At 46.9% G+C, this 17073-nt stretch overlaps 1 protein-coding gene across 2 annotated transcripts; it reads right to left on the bottom strand.

Annotated features, from left to right (window-relative positions):
• Positions 1-1357: 1357 nt before the first annotated feature.
• VCP (valosin containing protein) lies at positions 1358-16532 on the bottom strand. Of its 2 annotated transcripts, none has more exons than XM_003407300.4 (17): positions 16261-16532; positions 12451-12562; positions 12085-12257; positions 10876-11018; positions 10198-10328; positions 9536-9667; positions 8012-8114; positions 6923-7056; positions 6711-6846; positions 6253-6365; positions 5683-5847; positions 5468-5590; positions 4985-5197; positions 4479-4787; positions 4042-4197; positions 2160-2314; positions 1358-2013 (listed from the first exon to the last, which is right to left on the bottom strand). In XM_003407300.4, the coding sequence occupies exons 1-17, from the start codon at positions 16275-16277 to the stop codon at positions 1908-1910; spliced, it is 2421 nt and encodes an 806-aa protein (XP_003407348.1). In that variant the 5' UTR covers positions 16278-16532; the 3' UTR covers positions 1358-1907. The 2 variants fall into 2 exon arrangements, with proteins under 2 accessions (XP_003407348.1, XP_023400939.1); XM_023545171.2 differs by lacking the exon at positions 16261-16532 and adding an exon at positions 13113-13252.
• Positions 16533-17073: the final 541 nt, after the last annotated feature.

Here is a 17073-nt window from a genome sequence, read left to right as displayed (position 1 = left end):
TAAAAAGAAGGCACTCCAAAAGCTAAACACCTTGTTCATAGCTACATTCCTGTTAAGTACCAAACACTATCACCTCCTAAAATTTGCCACTTGCTACAAGTTGGTTTGTCCTAGAGAATCTATAGAGCTCCAACTGTCTCCCCTCTTCTTCACCTATACAGATTTTGTGTTGACAAGTGAAAGCAAGCCAATCATTCCAATACAATTTTCCATCACATTATCAACTAGTATCTCTACATATTTTGGGAAGAAATGGCACTTGCCTTTTATATGTTCCCATAGCTTGACGGAAAGGTATCAAATCTCTTTCCCCAAATGACCTTGTTTTTGGTCCTCACTGAGGTTACGCTGCCAACCTACAGGGATGAGGCTGACAGTTTTTAGAATGGGAAGAAGAATGAAGGCTAAGCTACCAGCAAGAGCCTAAATGGTGGGAAGAAAAGGGCAGAGGAGGACCAAAGACAGAATCTGGTGGGGAAAGTGCTGGAAAATAAGGAAGTCAATTCATGTCTCAAGAGCAGAAAGATATCTATTTCACAGCACGGGAGTTCCAGAAATATTCCAATTCAATCAGCCAAAGTAACTATTTTATGTCTTTGTAGGTTATTTACCATAGAACCTGGTCTTTCTTGCTTGGATTAAGTTCTAGGACAAACAATACAAATTTAACACAGTAAAGTCATTTTCTGTACACCCTACTCCTCTTTGGATAAGGCATCATGGTCCTGCCCCTAGAAGCACTAAGCAATTACTTTGGTACCTGCTGAATGAAGAGGTTACTCTACACCTGTGTTTGGACAAAATTATGCAAGCAATCATCTCAACAACCTAAGCAGGTGAGGTTATTTAGTTTGGAAAAAGCACATTTAATGCTAGAATGTTACGTTAGGAAAAAAAGCTATTTTATAACACAAATTACATAAATTAAGGTAGACATAGTTGTCAGTGATCCTCAATCAGACTACGAATCTTAGAAAATTTTTAGATGCAACAAAAAAAGGCATAAATAGAGAACACACACCTCTAGACAGAGTGTCTATCTTTTACAACCTTATGATTTTTGGAAGGCACCACAATCCACTCCCTGGTCAGGATAAGGGGAGTCTTCTCTGCAGGCCTAGCCTTACCCTCCACATCAAATATTGATGGAGGGATACCACATTCTCCACATTTGGAGCTCCATCAGGCTTGCTCCCTGCAGTCTTATCCAGTGATACTGCAGACGCAAAGGTGAGGACGCAGAAGGGGAAGAGGCTGCAATCCCAATTCCAGGATTTCACATTTGGAAAAATGCCTTTGCAGTGAGGGGTAGCCCAAGGCCCTTCCCAGGAAAAGAAGCAGGCACAAGGGTCAGGACTCAGGCTCCACTTTGACCCAACATTTATTGTCCTTTTACAACATGTCATTTTTGGTTTAGAAACTGTTTGTGATTAGTTTTCCAACATTAACTCAGAAGCATGTAAAATAAAATCAACCTACTCTCTATATAAACACCCAACAACTGTGGCTCCTCACCCTCCTGCCCAGGTTGGGTAGAGGAGAAGAAGGGAGGGCTTGGGTAGCACTGAGTGAAGTGCAGATGCTTTATTGTCGGGTGGCAGTGGTATCTTGGTTCACACCCCACACAAGTCCCCTGCACTGCCCCAAACTACAATAGAAATGGTGTAGGCCCAAGGCCCAATTTCCTGTCGGTAATTCACTCTCTGCCGCCCAAATGAAAATCACTTTTATTTTATCGCTTGTTTTGTATTTTTTGCAACAGAACCCCCGTCCAGAGTCTGACTATAGCTGAACTGTTCAGACTGAAGAAAGCTGCAGGCCATGGGCACACCCCTGGACCCTCCTGGGCGAGTGCCCCCACCCACAGGGAACAAGGTTCAGCTGGCCAGCTTGTTGGCCATCAGCACTTAACCATACAGATCGTCATCATTGTCTTCTGTGTATACACTGCCACCTGTGCCGCCTCCACTGCCCTGACTGGGGCCAGCTCCGCCCTGGTTCCCTGAAGGGAATCTGTATGTACAACAGCAAAGACAGAAAAGTGGGTTAGGCCAGGGCCTGCATAACTGTTTCTCTAACGTCCTCAGCACACCCACCACCTTGTTTCCATGGGTCCCCAAGGCAAATTCAGCACTGCCCACTGTCCCTACCCCAGTTACCTGAAGCTGCCAAAGCCCCGACTCTGCTGAAGGGTCTGGGCAAACATCTCATACTTCCGGATGTCGTTGTCACTGACAGAACGGCGGGCAAAGCGCATGGCTTCCTCAAAGTGGTCTCGGCGGATCTCAGGCACTGGATCATCCTCTTCTACTTCCTATAGGGTTAGTAAACACAGAACACAAAGGTGAGTTAAGGCCCAGCCTAGATTTCTTCCCTGGCTCCCCCAGTCCCACTCTTAATAGAGTCTCCCTGCCTCTCCAGTCCAACCTGAATAAGTTGCTAGGCCCATCTTCCTAAAATCAAGTCATTACCCTGATTAAAAACCTGTCAAAGCATTCTGGTAAAGGCAAAACTGCAGAAACAGAAAATGGATCACTGGTTGCCAGGAAGTGAGAGTAGGGAGAAGAAACTGACTATAAAGTGGCACAAGGGAACTTTTTTGGGATGACAAAAATTTCTGTATCTCAACTGTAGTAATACTTACACAATTTATATACACTTATCAAAGAGCATGAAAATGGTAAATCTAAAGCCAATTTTACTACAGACAAATTATACCTTAACGAACCTAAATTTTAGAAGTCAGTGGCTCTCAGCGCTTACCGTATCTGGATTACATCCTATCAAAACCCGTGTTATAGAACTAAGCTCCATAGGGTTTTCGTGGCTGTAAACTTTACGGAAGCAGATCATCAGGCCTTTCTTTTGCAGCACCACTGGGTGAGTTCAAACCATCAACCTTCAGATTAGCAGCCAAGCAAACCAGTTACATCCTCCTAAATTCAACCAGGTCTTCGCAATTCCTACGATCTTACTTCTCTTCTGGGGCAGGTTATTTGCTGTTTACTTTCCCTTCACAGCCCAACTCAAATCCTATCTCTTCCACTGAGAAGCCATTCCAATTACTGTGACTTATGGGTTTGAGCCCTAGAATTAATACATCAGTAGTTTTTAACCTGTTTTAGGGGGATGAAAGGATGTCACAGACCCCTTTCAAAAGGTAAAGAAAACCATTCATTCATTAAGTCCCTAACATCTGCCACGATACACTGGGAAACAAGCAAGATGACGGACTCTACCTTTATGGAACTTTTATGCACACAAATACAATAAATTTTGCATATAATTTCCGAAGGTCCATGAATCCCTCTCTCCAACAGTAGGAATACAACCATAAATTCTATGTTAGAAGCCCAGCTCTACTTATTTATCTGCACAATTATACTTCGATGCCCCTCATGGAGCCTACTCCAGACTGAACGTACAGCCTGTTAATCTCTTCACAGCCTTTTTTTTTTTAAAATAATTATTATTGTGCTTTAAGTGAAAGTTTACAAATCAAGTCAGCCTCTCACACAAAAACCCATATACGTCTTGCTACACACCCCCAATTACTCTCTCCCTAATAAGACAGTCTGCTCTCTCCCTCCACTCTCTCTTTTCATGTCCATTTCACCAGCTTCTAACCCCCTCCACACTCTCATCTCCCCCCCAGGCAGGAGATGCCAACATAGTCTCAAGTGTCCACCTGATCCAAGAAGCTCACTCCTCACCAGCATCCCTCTCCAACCCATTGTCCAGTCCAATCCATGTCTGAAGAGTTGACTTCGGGAATGGTTCCTGTCCTGGGGCAACAGAAGGTCTGGGGGCCATGACCACCGGGGTCCTTCCAGTCTCAGTAAGACCATTATTTCATAGCCTTTTTAATTCCAGACTAAAAAATTAACCTCAGTATTTTTTCTTTGATGCCCTGCCAAACATCTTCTGAATGGGATGATCTTTTCAAAACCTTCTACTCTTAAAAAAAAAAAAAGGCATAGCAAAAACTATGTCCTGGTTTGCAATGCTTGGCATTCATCTGGGGAAAGGATACAGGCTCACCATGGCTGATGGGTTGGTCTGCCTCTCACGTTCCCGCCTAATCTCACTTTCGATGGATTCACGGATCGCCAGCTTGCAAGCACGCTGGCAAATTTCTGTCAGGTCAGCTCCAGAAAAGCCATTAGTCATCTTTGCCAGGAATTCCAAATCCACATCCTAAAAGAAATAACAAAGCTATCTCAGCATCTACCTTCTTCTCCCTTAGGATACATCTTTGGTCCACCCCAATCACTCCCAAATCCAGTTTGTCCCATCTTCTGCCACCCCATTTTATTCCTGATTCTAGATTATCTTAATCCCCCCAAATCTTCCACCTTTCCATTAGACCAGCCCTGACCCCAGAAATCCCCAAAAGAATCTTAACCAAGAACCAAAGAGCACTCTACACTAGCCTGAAGGATTCATGAAAGCCCCATGGCCCATCACCTTGCACCTGCCTTGGCAACTGGGGACTTGCGCAAATTGGCCTTGAGAATGGCAACACGGGACTTCTCATCAGGAAGTGGGATGTAGATGAGCTGATCAAGGCGGCCAGGCCGCAGGATGGCAGGATCAATGATGTCAGGCCTGTTGGTAGCGCCAATGATGAACACATTCTTTTTTGTGGACATACCATCCATTTCTGTTAGGATTTGGTTGATGACTCGGTCAGCAGCCCCACCACCATCTCCAATGTTACCACCACGGGCCTTGGCAATTGAATCCAGCTCATCAAAGAACAGCACGCAGGGGGCAGCTTGGCGAGCCTGTGGGAAGGAGAATGGACTCAAGCACTAGCACAACTGTCTCCCAGATCTTGGAAAGGAAGGAAAGTAAGGTGTCCTTCACTGCCCCAGCTGAGGTGCCAGTGATGAGATGGTTTTCATTCTCCCAAAGCAACAGCCTCTATCCCTTCCCTTTCCCCCAAGCAAGTGAATACATAGCCCAGCCCTTTGCAGCTCACCTTATCAAAGATTTCCCTGACATTGGCCTCAGATTCCCCAAACCACATCGTGAGCAGCTCAGGACCCTTGATGGAAATGAAATTGGCCTGGCACTCATTAGCAATGGCTTTGGCCAGCAGGGTTTTCCCACAGCCAGGAGGTCCATAGAACAGTACTCCCTTGGAGGGTGTCATGCCAAATTTGAGAAATTTGTCTGGGTGCTCCACAGGATACTAGGGGGAAAAGAAAACAGGGTTCAGGACTACCCCACAGTTTCAAAAAAACCAAACCAAACGTAAGTATCCCCTCCACCACTCCATATCGTACCCATGGTGTAAGAACAGGCTAGGAACAGACTCCTCAGTGCCTCAAAGCTGAGAACAGCAGCTTCCTGAGCTGTGTTCTTACAACTCTTAGAATGAGTGTGCTGAAGCTGAGAGACCACCCCCAGCTCAATGACAAGGTACTGAGGCAGTGACTCACTCTGGACCAAGTAACCCTACCTGGACCAGCTCCTGGAGCTCACGTTTGACATCCTCTAGGCCCCCGATGTCCTCCCAGGTAACCTGTGGTACCTCCACCACGGTTTCCCGCAGTGCTGATGGGTTGCTCTGGCTCAGGGCCCACTGAAACAGGAGGAAAAAACAGGGATGAAAGTTGCTAGGGGAAGAGTCTAAATGTATGTGTGCCTGCCTGAGGTGGGGGTGTGCAGTGTTACCCGGAAGTCATCCATAGTAACTGCCAAAGAGTTCATGACTTCAGCATCAATGGTCTCGTCCTCTAGGTCAATGAGGTCCATCTTCTTGCGAATGGCCTGCAGAGCAGCTTCTGAGCACAGGGCTGCCAAGTCAGCACCCACATGCCCATGAGTTTCATTGGCTACCTGCAAATAGAAGATCTACTTACTATTCTGTCTCTAAGACCCTGCTGACTTAGAAGGCTCAGGGACACTGGAATTCTGGCCTCTTTTCGTGACTCCTATACTACTCTCTGGATCCTCCCATTTATTTGAACACATACAAGCAGTCCCTTCACTGGCTGGGTTTTAAGTGCTCAAGCCTAGACTTGGGGCCTGGAAATAAAGTTGCCCCAACAATACTGGCTTATTCTAATGCAGTGCCAACTGAAAAACATGCCAACTCTAGTTTCCGGGCTTCAATCTTAGATGGCTATCTTTCCCCTCTCCAGAAATCAGTCTCCTCACATCCTGTGTCCCTAGTTCAGTTCCCTGCAACTACCTAGAAAAAGAGACATCCTAACTCCTGGTCAGCCCTCATCGCCACTCCACCTGTTCCAGGTCCACATCATCTGCCAGCTTCATGTTCTTGGTATGGATCTGAAGAATTTCCAAGCGTCCTGTAGCATCAGGGATTCCAATATCTACCTCCCTGTCAAAGCGACCTGTGGGGCAGTGCATGAACAGACAGGGTTCATTTCTGGTCCAGAGAGAAGAACGGACAAGCCTAAGGTGGCCAACCATCCCAATTTGCCTAAAACTGTCCAGGTTTTAGCACTGACAAGTCCCATGTCCCAGGAAACTCCTCAATCTCAGACAAACCAGGATGTTTGGTCACACTAGATAGGCCACTGCATGAGGAAAAAGACTCCTGGGCCTCATCCCTGCAAAGAACTTGAAGAAATCCTTAGGTGACTTAGATGAAGGACGGAGGTGGGACCAAGAAGATTAAAGAGTAGAACTTTATCTTTCCTATGAGCAAGGTCAGGGTTGAAATTTGGGATCCTTACCAAATCGCCGCAAGGCTGGGTCAATGCTGTTAGGTCTGTTGGTTGCTGCCATGACAATCACATGTGCTCTCTGCTTTAGGCCATCCATGAGGGTCAACAACTGTGATACAATACGTCGCTCCACCTCCCCATGAGTCTGTCAGAACAAAATGTGTGGTCAGAAGTGAAGTTAGGACCCTTCAATCCCACCCTCCCCTTGAGGAAGTTCCTACTTTCTCTCTTTTGGGAGCGATGGCATCTAGTTCATCAATGAAGATAATAGCAGGAGCATTTTTCTCAGCCTCCTCAAAAGCTTTACGAAGGTTGCTCTCAGACTCACCAGCCAATTTGCTCATGATCTCAGGACCTGAAAGAATATGAAATGGAAGCAATGACAAAACTACATCCTTCCCCAGTCTCAAGGAATCAGATACCCTGTTTGCCCAATCCACAGACAGATGCTGGGTGAGAAGGTGGTAATCACCACCTCTGCCTACTCCCTCCCAGCCACTATCCTAGGGCAGCCACCAGGCCAGGCTGGAGAGAAGTCAAGGGACTCAGCACACTTTTCTCACAATACAGATGGATGTGTGAAGGTGACAGACAGCAGATGCTCTGGGGCCTCTGGCTAAAGCAGGAGAGGCAGTACCAGCTAAATATCATTTCCACAGAGCCAGCTGATCTCAGCCAACCTCCCCAAATCCTCTGAAATAAATACGGGCCTTTTGATTTCTATTCTAACTTGTTATTAGCTGCTGTCAAGTCAGCCTCCCATGCACAATGGAACCAAACTAAATGATGCCCAATCCTGTGCCATCCTCATGATTGGTTGCAGGGCAGACTGCTGTGATACATAAGGTTTTCATTGACTGATTTTTTTTAAGTAGAATGCCAGGCCTTTCTTCCTAGTCCATTTTAGTCTGGAAGTTCTGCTGAAACCATTTCAGCATCATAACAACACACAAGCTTCCACTGACAGGTGGCGGTTGCTCACAATGCATACTGACCAAGAATTGAACCTGGGTCTCCCACATGGAAGGTGAGAATTCTACCACTGAACTACCAATGCCCCCACTATTCTAACTTGCTCCTTACTGTCTTCAGCCTGTCCACAATCTTTCTGAGTGGGGACAGGTTGGAGGTACCTGTAAAAAATATTTTCCCTTTGTTGCTTATTTGTCTGTAATGTACCTTAACAGAAAAAAGATACTTAAGCATACATGAGGATATAGATGCAAAAGTATGTGTCTGTGAACTCTCTAGGTCATGGGCCCAGCCCAGAGTTGGGTCCACCCAGACAAAACATGAACCAAATCTCTTACCATTGATCAAGAAGAAGAAGGCTCCGGTCTCATTTGCTACAGCTCGAGCAATTAGGGTCTTCCCTGTCCCAGGAGGCCCATACAGCAGGATTCCCCGAGGAGGCTGAGGACCAGTACAGAGGATGTAATTAGGTTCAGACTGTTGCCTTCTTCCAGCCCTGTTGTGTGCCGTTCCGTCAATTCCGACTTATAGCAACTCCACAGGTTGGAACAGAACTGCCCCATAGGGTTTCCTAGGCTATAAGAGATGCTGGCGGATGTGAACCATCAACCTTTCAATTAATAGCCAAGCACTTAAGCATTGTACCACCAGGGCTCTTTCAACTCTATCCATCCTAAAATGGCTCGATAGGTGCTCTAGAAGGTAAGAATCAGGGCTCAACTCTGACACCAGTATGAGTGAGCACTGGACAGTAAATGCACAGACCTTCAAGCCATACTAACTGTTATTACCAAGAAAAATATTGCTAGAACACCAAGAACACTACTGATTACAACTTATATAGGAGACTAAAGGCAGAGAAATGACTCTAAGAAACTTTAGTCTGAGTGAATCTGAAGACCCTGAGAACAAGGAAGAACAAAAGGCCATTATGCCAAGTACTCAACTTTTGACAGATCAAGGGCCAAGGACTACCTGAGCCATTTAATAAAGCAGGATCTGGTCTCTTTGATCCAACAGGCTCACTCACTCCAGCAATCACAATTCTCTCATTTATCATCTTTCCAGGATTTATTATCACATTGGAATGCTTTTCCTTATAGCCAACCACACACATTTTCCTCTTTGAAGCTATCCTTCCTGTGGCCTCATCCACAGACATGACATGAAAACTATGATAAAACTATTTGTACGTTATATATCGGGAAAAGGGGTAATAATCTCATTTTGTTTTTTTTTTTTATGATATGGAAATGGTCAAGCAGATACATTACAGATCAGCAGTTCTCAACTTTCTGGTCTTACTTAGGATCCCTTCTACTTAACGAATTTCTTTCTTTCTGTTGAATGGCATTGTTCTAAATAGGCTGGCAAACTAGAGCAGGATTTGCTTTTACAGTGCCAATGAGTAAGTATAACTTTTACACTTCTAAAGCATTGTAATAAAAAAAAGAGACATGTGGCAGAGAACTTATATGGCCCCTCCTGTTCTAGACCATTAGTAGCTCTGATGAATTTAAAGTGCTCTGTTAACTCGAAGAGTATACAGCAAAACCTGTGAAAGCCAGAACCTGTGTAAGGCAGAAACCTGTCAGAAAAGGAAAACTCAAGTATTTTCCACTAGAACAAACAATAGAAAAGTGGCATGACTGCACCCTGTCAAAGGCAGAAAACTTGGGAGACCTGGGGAAAAAAAGGGCAGTCCTGTTGAATTCTGGCTCTCTTAAGTTTCATTCTATTATTGCACTTCTAATCCAAGGTAATAACCATAGACACGTATGAAAACAGGCCTTAGGATTATACAATGAAAAGTATTTAATCACCTTCCTGGACTTGATCCCCCAAGAGCCCAGGATGCTCACCTTCACACCAATTGCCTTAAAGAGGGCAGGATGTCTCAGAGGCAGCTCCACCATTTCCTTTATCTGAGCTAGCTGCTTCCTGCAGCCACCAATGTCATCATAGCCTACTTCATTCAAGGACTCTTCCTCATCCTGAATATGAGGGAGACAAAGAAAAGAGAAGGCAGGAATACGACAGCAGCAAAAGTTGAGTTTCTCCAAAGTCCCCTACTCTCTGGTGTGGAGAAATCTACTGAATGAGTATGAAAAGGTACTCTTCTAGGGCGACCTGACCTCACAGAACAACTCTGAAAACCCTAAAGCAAAAATTTCCAGCAAAGCCCTTTCCTTCCATACTGCCCTTAGTCTTATGAGGAAGGGCTCCTACACCTGAAGCTAGAAAACCTAGGAAATGGGCAGAAGCCTGGATGCCATCATCAGCTCCACTCTTCAAAAACTATTTTAATCACTTAGTCACCTTGAGTTCAATCTAGACTTTAAAAATTACTGGTATAGGATACTTCCAAGAAACATTTAGGCCCAGAAACAAATACCTGGGAGACTTACCCACCTCTGGAAACAAACTTAGTTCCAAAGAGCACTCAGTCTTGATAGTTACGACATGACTACCCAAATGAGTAACCATGATCAGGAGGAGAACGGGGATCGGGAAGAGAACTCACCTCTCGTTTGATAGGCTCCCCTTCACAGTGGATCACTGTATCTGGAGCAACAATGCAATAAGGGCTGGGATCTGTCTCTACCACTTTGAACTCCACAGCACGCATTCCACCCCGGACAAGAAAAATGTCTCCTGTGAAAGTAAGCAGTACAAGCGGTTACAGGTACAAGTGGTTAGAGGTGTCAACTACGAGATCAAGTGAGAATTCATCATCAGAACCTGGGACCTAGAAAGCCAAGCTTAAAAGATATTGCTCTATCTCCTGCCCGTCCCCATGGTCTTACTGAACATCCAGTAAGAGAAGGCTAACCTGTGAAGAGTCCCCCTGCACTCAGAGTACAGTGAACAAAACCTGAATGTGCCAGAAGCCCTTAAGGTTTCAACTTCTGGAACACAGGTAACCTAGGCTTTCCTATCAACCAATGGTAGAGCTGTGCTGTATAAACTTTGTACTGTGACACCACCAAAATGGGCTACCTCCTCCTTCATAGAGAACATCTTACCGTTCTACAGAGAAGAATGAGTTAAGTGAAAGCGAGAGCAAGACAGAAAGACAGAGAACACACATAAGCACATGTGCAAGATATGTGTGCATGCACATGAATACGAGAATGAGACAGAGGTGTTCAAACCCTACAAACAACCATCCTCAAGCTCAGTCCCTAGAATTCTCTCTCACCTTTCCGGATGGGTCGATAAGCTTCCAAGAAGTACGGCTTAAGGTACACCTCGAAGAGATTGCCAGTGATGCCTTCCACTGTGTCATCGATGGGTAGCACGTGGATACGTTTGCCATACTTCACATCAGGGCATGGCTGGATGCTGAGGATGACAAGCAGAGTCCACGTTACCAACCATACTGCAGCCCCCAGCACTGGGCATCCAAAAGGGCCTAGCACAGAGAGTAGATGGTGAGCCAAAGAGAAAAAAGAGGGATGGCTTTAGGTGAAGAGAGGAAGGAAAGTTGGGTAGGGGTGTGGGCAGAGGAACAGCCAAGCAGGACTAAGATAGGTCACACTCAGGGCAGGGTAGTAAGGGGAGCCACAAGAGGCTCATGAGGCAGCCAAAGGCAAGAGCCACACACTGGGAACCCCACAAGCATATGGGGAGGGCTTCAGTGAGGGATCTCCAAGGATGATCCCTTCTGGTTAATCTTGGTGCCCCAATATTACAAATGAAACCATAATTTGACAAGTGTCAGGGTCAGAGAAATAGAAGTCAAAAAAATTCTCAGCCAGCTGGTCAAAATACCCTGAGAAACTGACAAAGCACCCTTAGGAAGAAAATTACATAACACCTAGAATCCAGAAAAAGAGTCAGAAGCCTGAGTAGTACTGGCCAGGGCAGAGGGTAGCGGTGGCTAAAAATGACTCCAAGGTGGGGAACCCTCTTGTCTGAAGTTACCTAGGAACAACCAAAATCACTCAGGCTTGAGCTATCCTGGCTCCAACTATGCCTCTCTCCTAGGTTACACTGGGTCCTTAAAAAGCCTGTTATGAGCGTACCTTCCCTGTCCACACCCCCACCTCACTCTAGCCCTAACATTAACCATTAATTCAGACACAAGCAGTGAGATCTTCTGGAGATCATATAGCAGAGGCAGGCCCTCAAATGGTTTATCTTAAACCAGGGCCTAAGCTGTGAAAAGTTAAATCACAGGTGGAAAAAGCGAAGGTGCCAAGAAAATCACCGAAATGCTAACTCGTCCCATGTGCCATGCAAGGGTGGATTTTGAAGTCTAGGGAGGTTGAGCCGAAACCTATAGACATCCCTGAAACATAAATCTTCCTTTCTGTATCTGCAGCCCAAGACTTTCATAGAGGTCCTGCTTGTAATGCAGGCCGTCTCTGGCCTCCCATCCCTGAGGGGCCAAGAACCCCACACAGACCTGATAACATCCCCTAGGCGAACACGAAGATTATTCCGAACAACTCTATTCATTCGAATCTTCTCATCAGAACATGTGTCATCAGAAAGCACAATGCACACGGCTTCCCGCCTCTTCTTTCCTTTCAGCAACACCGTGTCACCTCGGAACAACTGCAGCTCATCCATCTTGGGCTAAGGAAAGAAGGTTAAGGCCTTTGGGTCACTGGGCAGAGAGAAGGGTAGGCAGCAGCCCTGGAGGATGGGATTCCCAATAAACCCCACTCTATCTGTGGTCACTGCAAAAAAAAAAAAATGAGAAAAGAAACCTGGGAAAAGCCCTCAGTTAAGTGCAATAACGGAAGACTGAACTATGGACCCAACTTACCTGGGACAAGGACACCACACTGTTGTCCTCATTGATGGCTTCATCAACAATTAACCGATTGGGACGATTCTTTTGTTTAAGAATGGCTGTTGATAAGTCATCACCTTTTGAACTAGAAAAAGGAAATGAAATCAGTTCTAATATATACTCCACAGCCCAAGAGGCCCCACCAGTCTCTGAAGTTCACACTTAGGAAAGATATAGTGTATACATGAAGCTGTCTCTATACCAGAAGGCTCAGTCAGCGGGCAATAGCTAGCACACGCTATGATTCATACTCCAGCAGCTCTTGTTATTCTGAGTACTGGCATCCCAGCTATAAAGACCCAAGTGATCCTGCCCAGGGTTAGGAACTATGGCTTAAGAGGAGGACATTAAAGACATGGAGACTGAGTAGCAATAACAGAAAACAAAGCAGTCTTGGACTTCATAGAACAGTGGTTAAGAGTAGGGACTCTATAGTCAGACCTGCTAAATCTAAAATCCCAATGCTGCCACAGATTGATTAACTACGATCTTGGACAAGTTATTTAATGTCCTAGACTTCCTGTCCTCATCTGAAAAACACAGAATAGTAGCTATTTGATAGGATTACAGTCTTCACTGAGACAATGAGTGTAAAGCGTTCAACACAATGCCCGGCACGTGGTATTAATGCTCACCATGAGTACAAACGTTAGGAAGATTTGCAAAACATCCTCGGAGGATTAATGACACCTCCTCAGCGGGTAGTTGGTTGATTCATTCAAAGAAATGCTGAGCACTGCAGAGCAAAGCTCAAGCTCTTTTTCTGCTAACCTTCCTGTAGAATGAAGTGGGCAAGATGACTTCCCCCAGGGCTTAGGGAGCCCCCAACTCCCACCAAGCCTTTAGACAATGAAGCAGCTTCATTAGCACTATCCTCCTCACTGGGTAAACCTACTGAATGCCAGAGCATTCCATAATACTATAGGAATGCCACGCACAAAGACCATCATATTTGGCGGGGGGGGGGGGGGGGGGGGGTGTGGCCTCTAAAAGACCTAAAACCTTCAGAAAGAGGTTCAAGCTCAAAAGGAGCTTCACAGTAATCTCTACAAAGGCACACAACTCCAGAGCTGGTTCAAAGAGTCAAAACCAAGAAATGCTAAGACACGGGGCAAATCCAAATCTCTCTCACCCAGATCAAGGTTGCCTGAGCGTAAGCAAAGTTTCTACTATTTCCTAGAAGCTAGGATCATTCACTCAACAGTGATAATTTCTTACCTAGCTCATCTCTAGCCTTCACTGACTAGACTCAGTGGGCTCACTTTAAAGAGCTGCCTCCTCTTAGTAAAACCTAGAAAAACAGTATTAACTAAAAGAGAGAAATCAGATAGTGGAGGAAGAGAAGGAAAGAAAAAAAACGGGGGAGGTGGAGAAAGGGATCTTCTCCCTGAATTACTTCTTCATTCAACAACGAGTATCTACTATGTACCAGGCACTGTATTCTAGGAACTGGGAATGTAACAGTGGACAAGTCAAAGTAACATTCCCATTGGAGATATTTTCACAAGTTGCAAGAAGAGAGCATCTAGTTTCCAAGGGTGGCATTTCCTTATTCCTTCCCAACCCATGGCACATGTGTTGCAGAGTAGGGTGATCCTTCTAATGCTGATCAATACCCTGGAGGTCAAACATGGTCAAAGTGACAACTGAGGGCAGTGTAAACCCATCAGCTCCCCATCCCCCCAATACCCTCCAAGGGCTGCCTGTCTTTCTGCTTGATCTGTAATGTAAGACTGGGGTTGGAAAAGAAAAGTGCCAGATGCCCCTAGTCATCGGTTTGTATTTCACTTTTAACCCCAAAGCTGCATTCTACAAAAACCCCAATCTGCCTACCACCCCTTACCCTGGCTCTGGAGATGAATAGTATGCCCTCCCCTTAAGGTTTAAAAAAAAAAAAAAAAACCTGCTGCCATGGAGTCGAATCCAACTCACAGTGACCCTACTACAGGACAGAGCAGAATTGCCCGGCAGGGTTTCCAAGGAGCGCCTGGTGGATTCAAACTGCCAAACTTCTGATTAGCAGCAGTAGCTCTTAACCAAAAGGGTCTCCCCCCTTAAGGTAAAGACCTCTTAATTCCCCATCTATCTACTGAAAAAGGAGCCTGGTGGCACAGTGGTTAAGCACCTGGTTGCTAACCGAAAGGCCCATGGTTTGAACCCTCCAGTGGCTCTGTGGGAGAAAGAGGTGGCATTCTGCTTCCATAAAGATTACAGCCTAGGAAACCCTATGGGGGCAGTTTTATTCAGTCCTATTAGGGCTGCAGGAAATCCTAGTGGCATAGTCGTTAAGTGCTATGACTGCTAACCAAAGGTCAGCAATTCGAATCCACCAGGTGCTCCTTGGGAACTCTATGGGGCAGTTCTGCTCTGTCCTATAGGGTCCCTGTAAGTCGGAATTGACTCGATGGCAATGGGTTTGGTTTATCTATCGAAGGAAGTAATCTCTAAAACAGAGATTTCAGCCAGACCATGGGCCAGCAGTAGTTGTAAAGGCTCTGTGGGACATCTTCCATTGTCTCCTGCGTGACTCAGGCCCTTTCCAGAACCCCAGTGGGTCACAAGGGAGTTTAGGTAAAAGTCATCAAGATGTGCATCTAGCGGTTAGAAACCACCTCTGATGCTAGGTTCCAGGAATTTTGGATTTTTATTTTTAGTATTGAAAACAAAACACTGACTGAATAACCTTGGAAAATGTTTTAAGTACTAATAAACAGTCCTTTTAAATCCATGACTGAGTAATACTTCATCCCAACACAGAAACTTGGGAAAAAGGAACACACCTCAAGAAACTAACCTCTTCAAGGCAAGTAGGTGATTTGCATGAGTTTCAGTATCTAAAGGTCCTGATTCTAAAATGCACAGGCTGAGGTGGCTAAGTTTTACCTGATGCTTTTATGAGGGACTGGGGTGGGGCCCAAAAGTGCTAGGGCGCAGTATTTCTCAATGTAGCAACTTGAAGCAAGTGGCATGCAGGTGTTTGTAGAGTTGGGGCCACTCTAACCTTCACATCACAAAAGTTGAAATCTAGGAACTCCCACAAAATATGAACTGAGATTTGAATTTCAGCAAAAACCCAAAACAGAAAAAGGAAAATTTCCCTTCTACCAGGTCACAACGTATAAGAAAGCTCCCTTATGAATAACAAAAGGCCTAAAATAGAAAGGAAGCCAGAAGCTAAAAGCAGGGCCCGCCCTCTCCCTAAGAGCCCTTCTCTACTCGGGTCGCAGAAGATGCCAACCATGGGCCAAAGGGCCGCCGTGCGCTTTCCTGAGCTCGCCAGACCTTTCCCCGCCTCGGCCTCCGCTTCGGTCTCAAAGCTCCTGAAGCCTTCACGTGGCCCCAACTCCACGCCCACCAGGCCCAGCGGGGGACTCGGGCCCGCGGGGCCTTCTCTCTCCGAGGACCAAAGGCCTTTAACGAGTGGTAAGCTGGATCGCTGATGGGCGCCCCAAGGCCCCGGTCACCGTGCCGGCAGTGTGGACCCACAGCCCTCACTAGGCCCGGACGGCAGTTCTGAGGGAGCCGACCGGGGCCTGCATGACACAGCACGATCCGGCCCAGGCCCCGACCCGGGCCCAACGCAAGACCCGCCTAGGGGGCGCGCGGGTGCGCAGCCGGGCCCAAGCAGGCCCGCGGCCCCTCATTCGCCCCTTCCTCTCCCTCCTTTGCCTGTCTCTACATAGACGCGCCCAACGCCAGGCCTGGCTGGGCCTACCAAGCGCGGCGGATCCCGCCGGTACGCGAACCCGCAGCAGGCAGACGGGCGCGCGCACACACACTCACTCAGCTCCGGAGGCCATGGCACGCGCCTCTCCCGGCCGGCGGCTGTGGCGGCCCGCGGGTAACGGCTGTGAGGGGTAGAGGGCGACCAACAGGGCCGAGGCTCGGCTCTCCCAGGCGGGCGTTGAGCAACTTAGACAAACCCGCAAGCGACCTCCCTTTCGCTTCCTCTCCGCAGCGCTGGGGCACAGGGCCGGCGGGAGACGCTGGTTCCTGACCCGTGAGGGGGGTAGCTGCAACGACGACTCAAACGACGGCAGCGACGCTTCGCTGAGACTGAGGCAAGAAGAGCCGAATCATCGGAAGGAGAGCCGCTCTCACCTCAGCCAATCACCGCCTGTGCTGGGACCCTCTGCCCGCCTCTCCGTGTCTCTCCCCAGCAACCCGTGGATCCAAGCCAATCAGGAAATTTGTTCGCGACCTGTCTCCCTCCTCTGGGCTGTAACACGCCTAGTAACGCCAAGTCGATTGGCCGCAACGCTATGCTTCCTCGACGGATTGGCATTTTCAACCAATCAGCGAGACCAGAGCGACGGCGAAAGGAGAGCCTTTAATCCCTGGAGGCGGACTCTCCCACTTGGCTCTAGTTCATTGGCTCCTGAGTTTATGCTCCTGGAAAAACCTGGCACAATGGATTGAAACCTACTCTAGCTCTACTCTGTCATACGCGGGGTCGCCGTGAGTTGAAATCGTCTCCTGAGCAGCTAACAACCACCTTAGGCTAGTACTGTTGTAGTGGTAAGGAGCCCTGGTGGTGCAGGGGTTAAGGGCTGGCTGCTAACTGGAAGGTCGTTGAATCGAACCCACCAACCGCCC

Source organism: Loxodonta africana, chromosome 9, assembly GCF_030014295.1.
Source record: "Loxodonta africana isolate mLoxAfr1 chromosome 9, mLoxAfr1.hap2, whole genome shotgun sequence".
NCBI lineage: Eukaryota > Metazoa > Chordata > Mammalia > Proboscidea > Elephantidae > Loxodonta > Loxodonta africana.
Note: the sequence above shows the minus strand (reverse complement) of the source record. Positions and strands in the feature narration are given on the sequence as shown.

Coding starts and splice junctions, on each gene's coding strand:
- VCP (XM_003407300.4), bottom strand. Junction 10,329..10,875: donor TTATCGACCCATCCGGAAAG/GTGAGAGAGAAT, acceptor TTACTTTCACAG/GAGACATTTTTCTTGTCCGG. Junction 9,668..10,197: donor GGGAGCCTATCAAACGAGAG/GTGAGTTCTCTT, acceptor CCTCATATTCAG/GATGAGGAAGAGTCCTTGAA.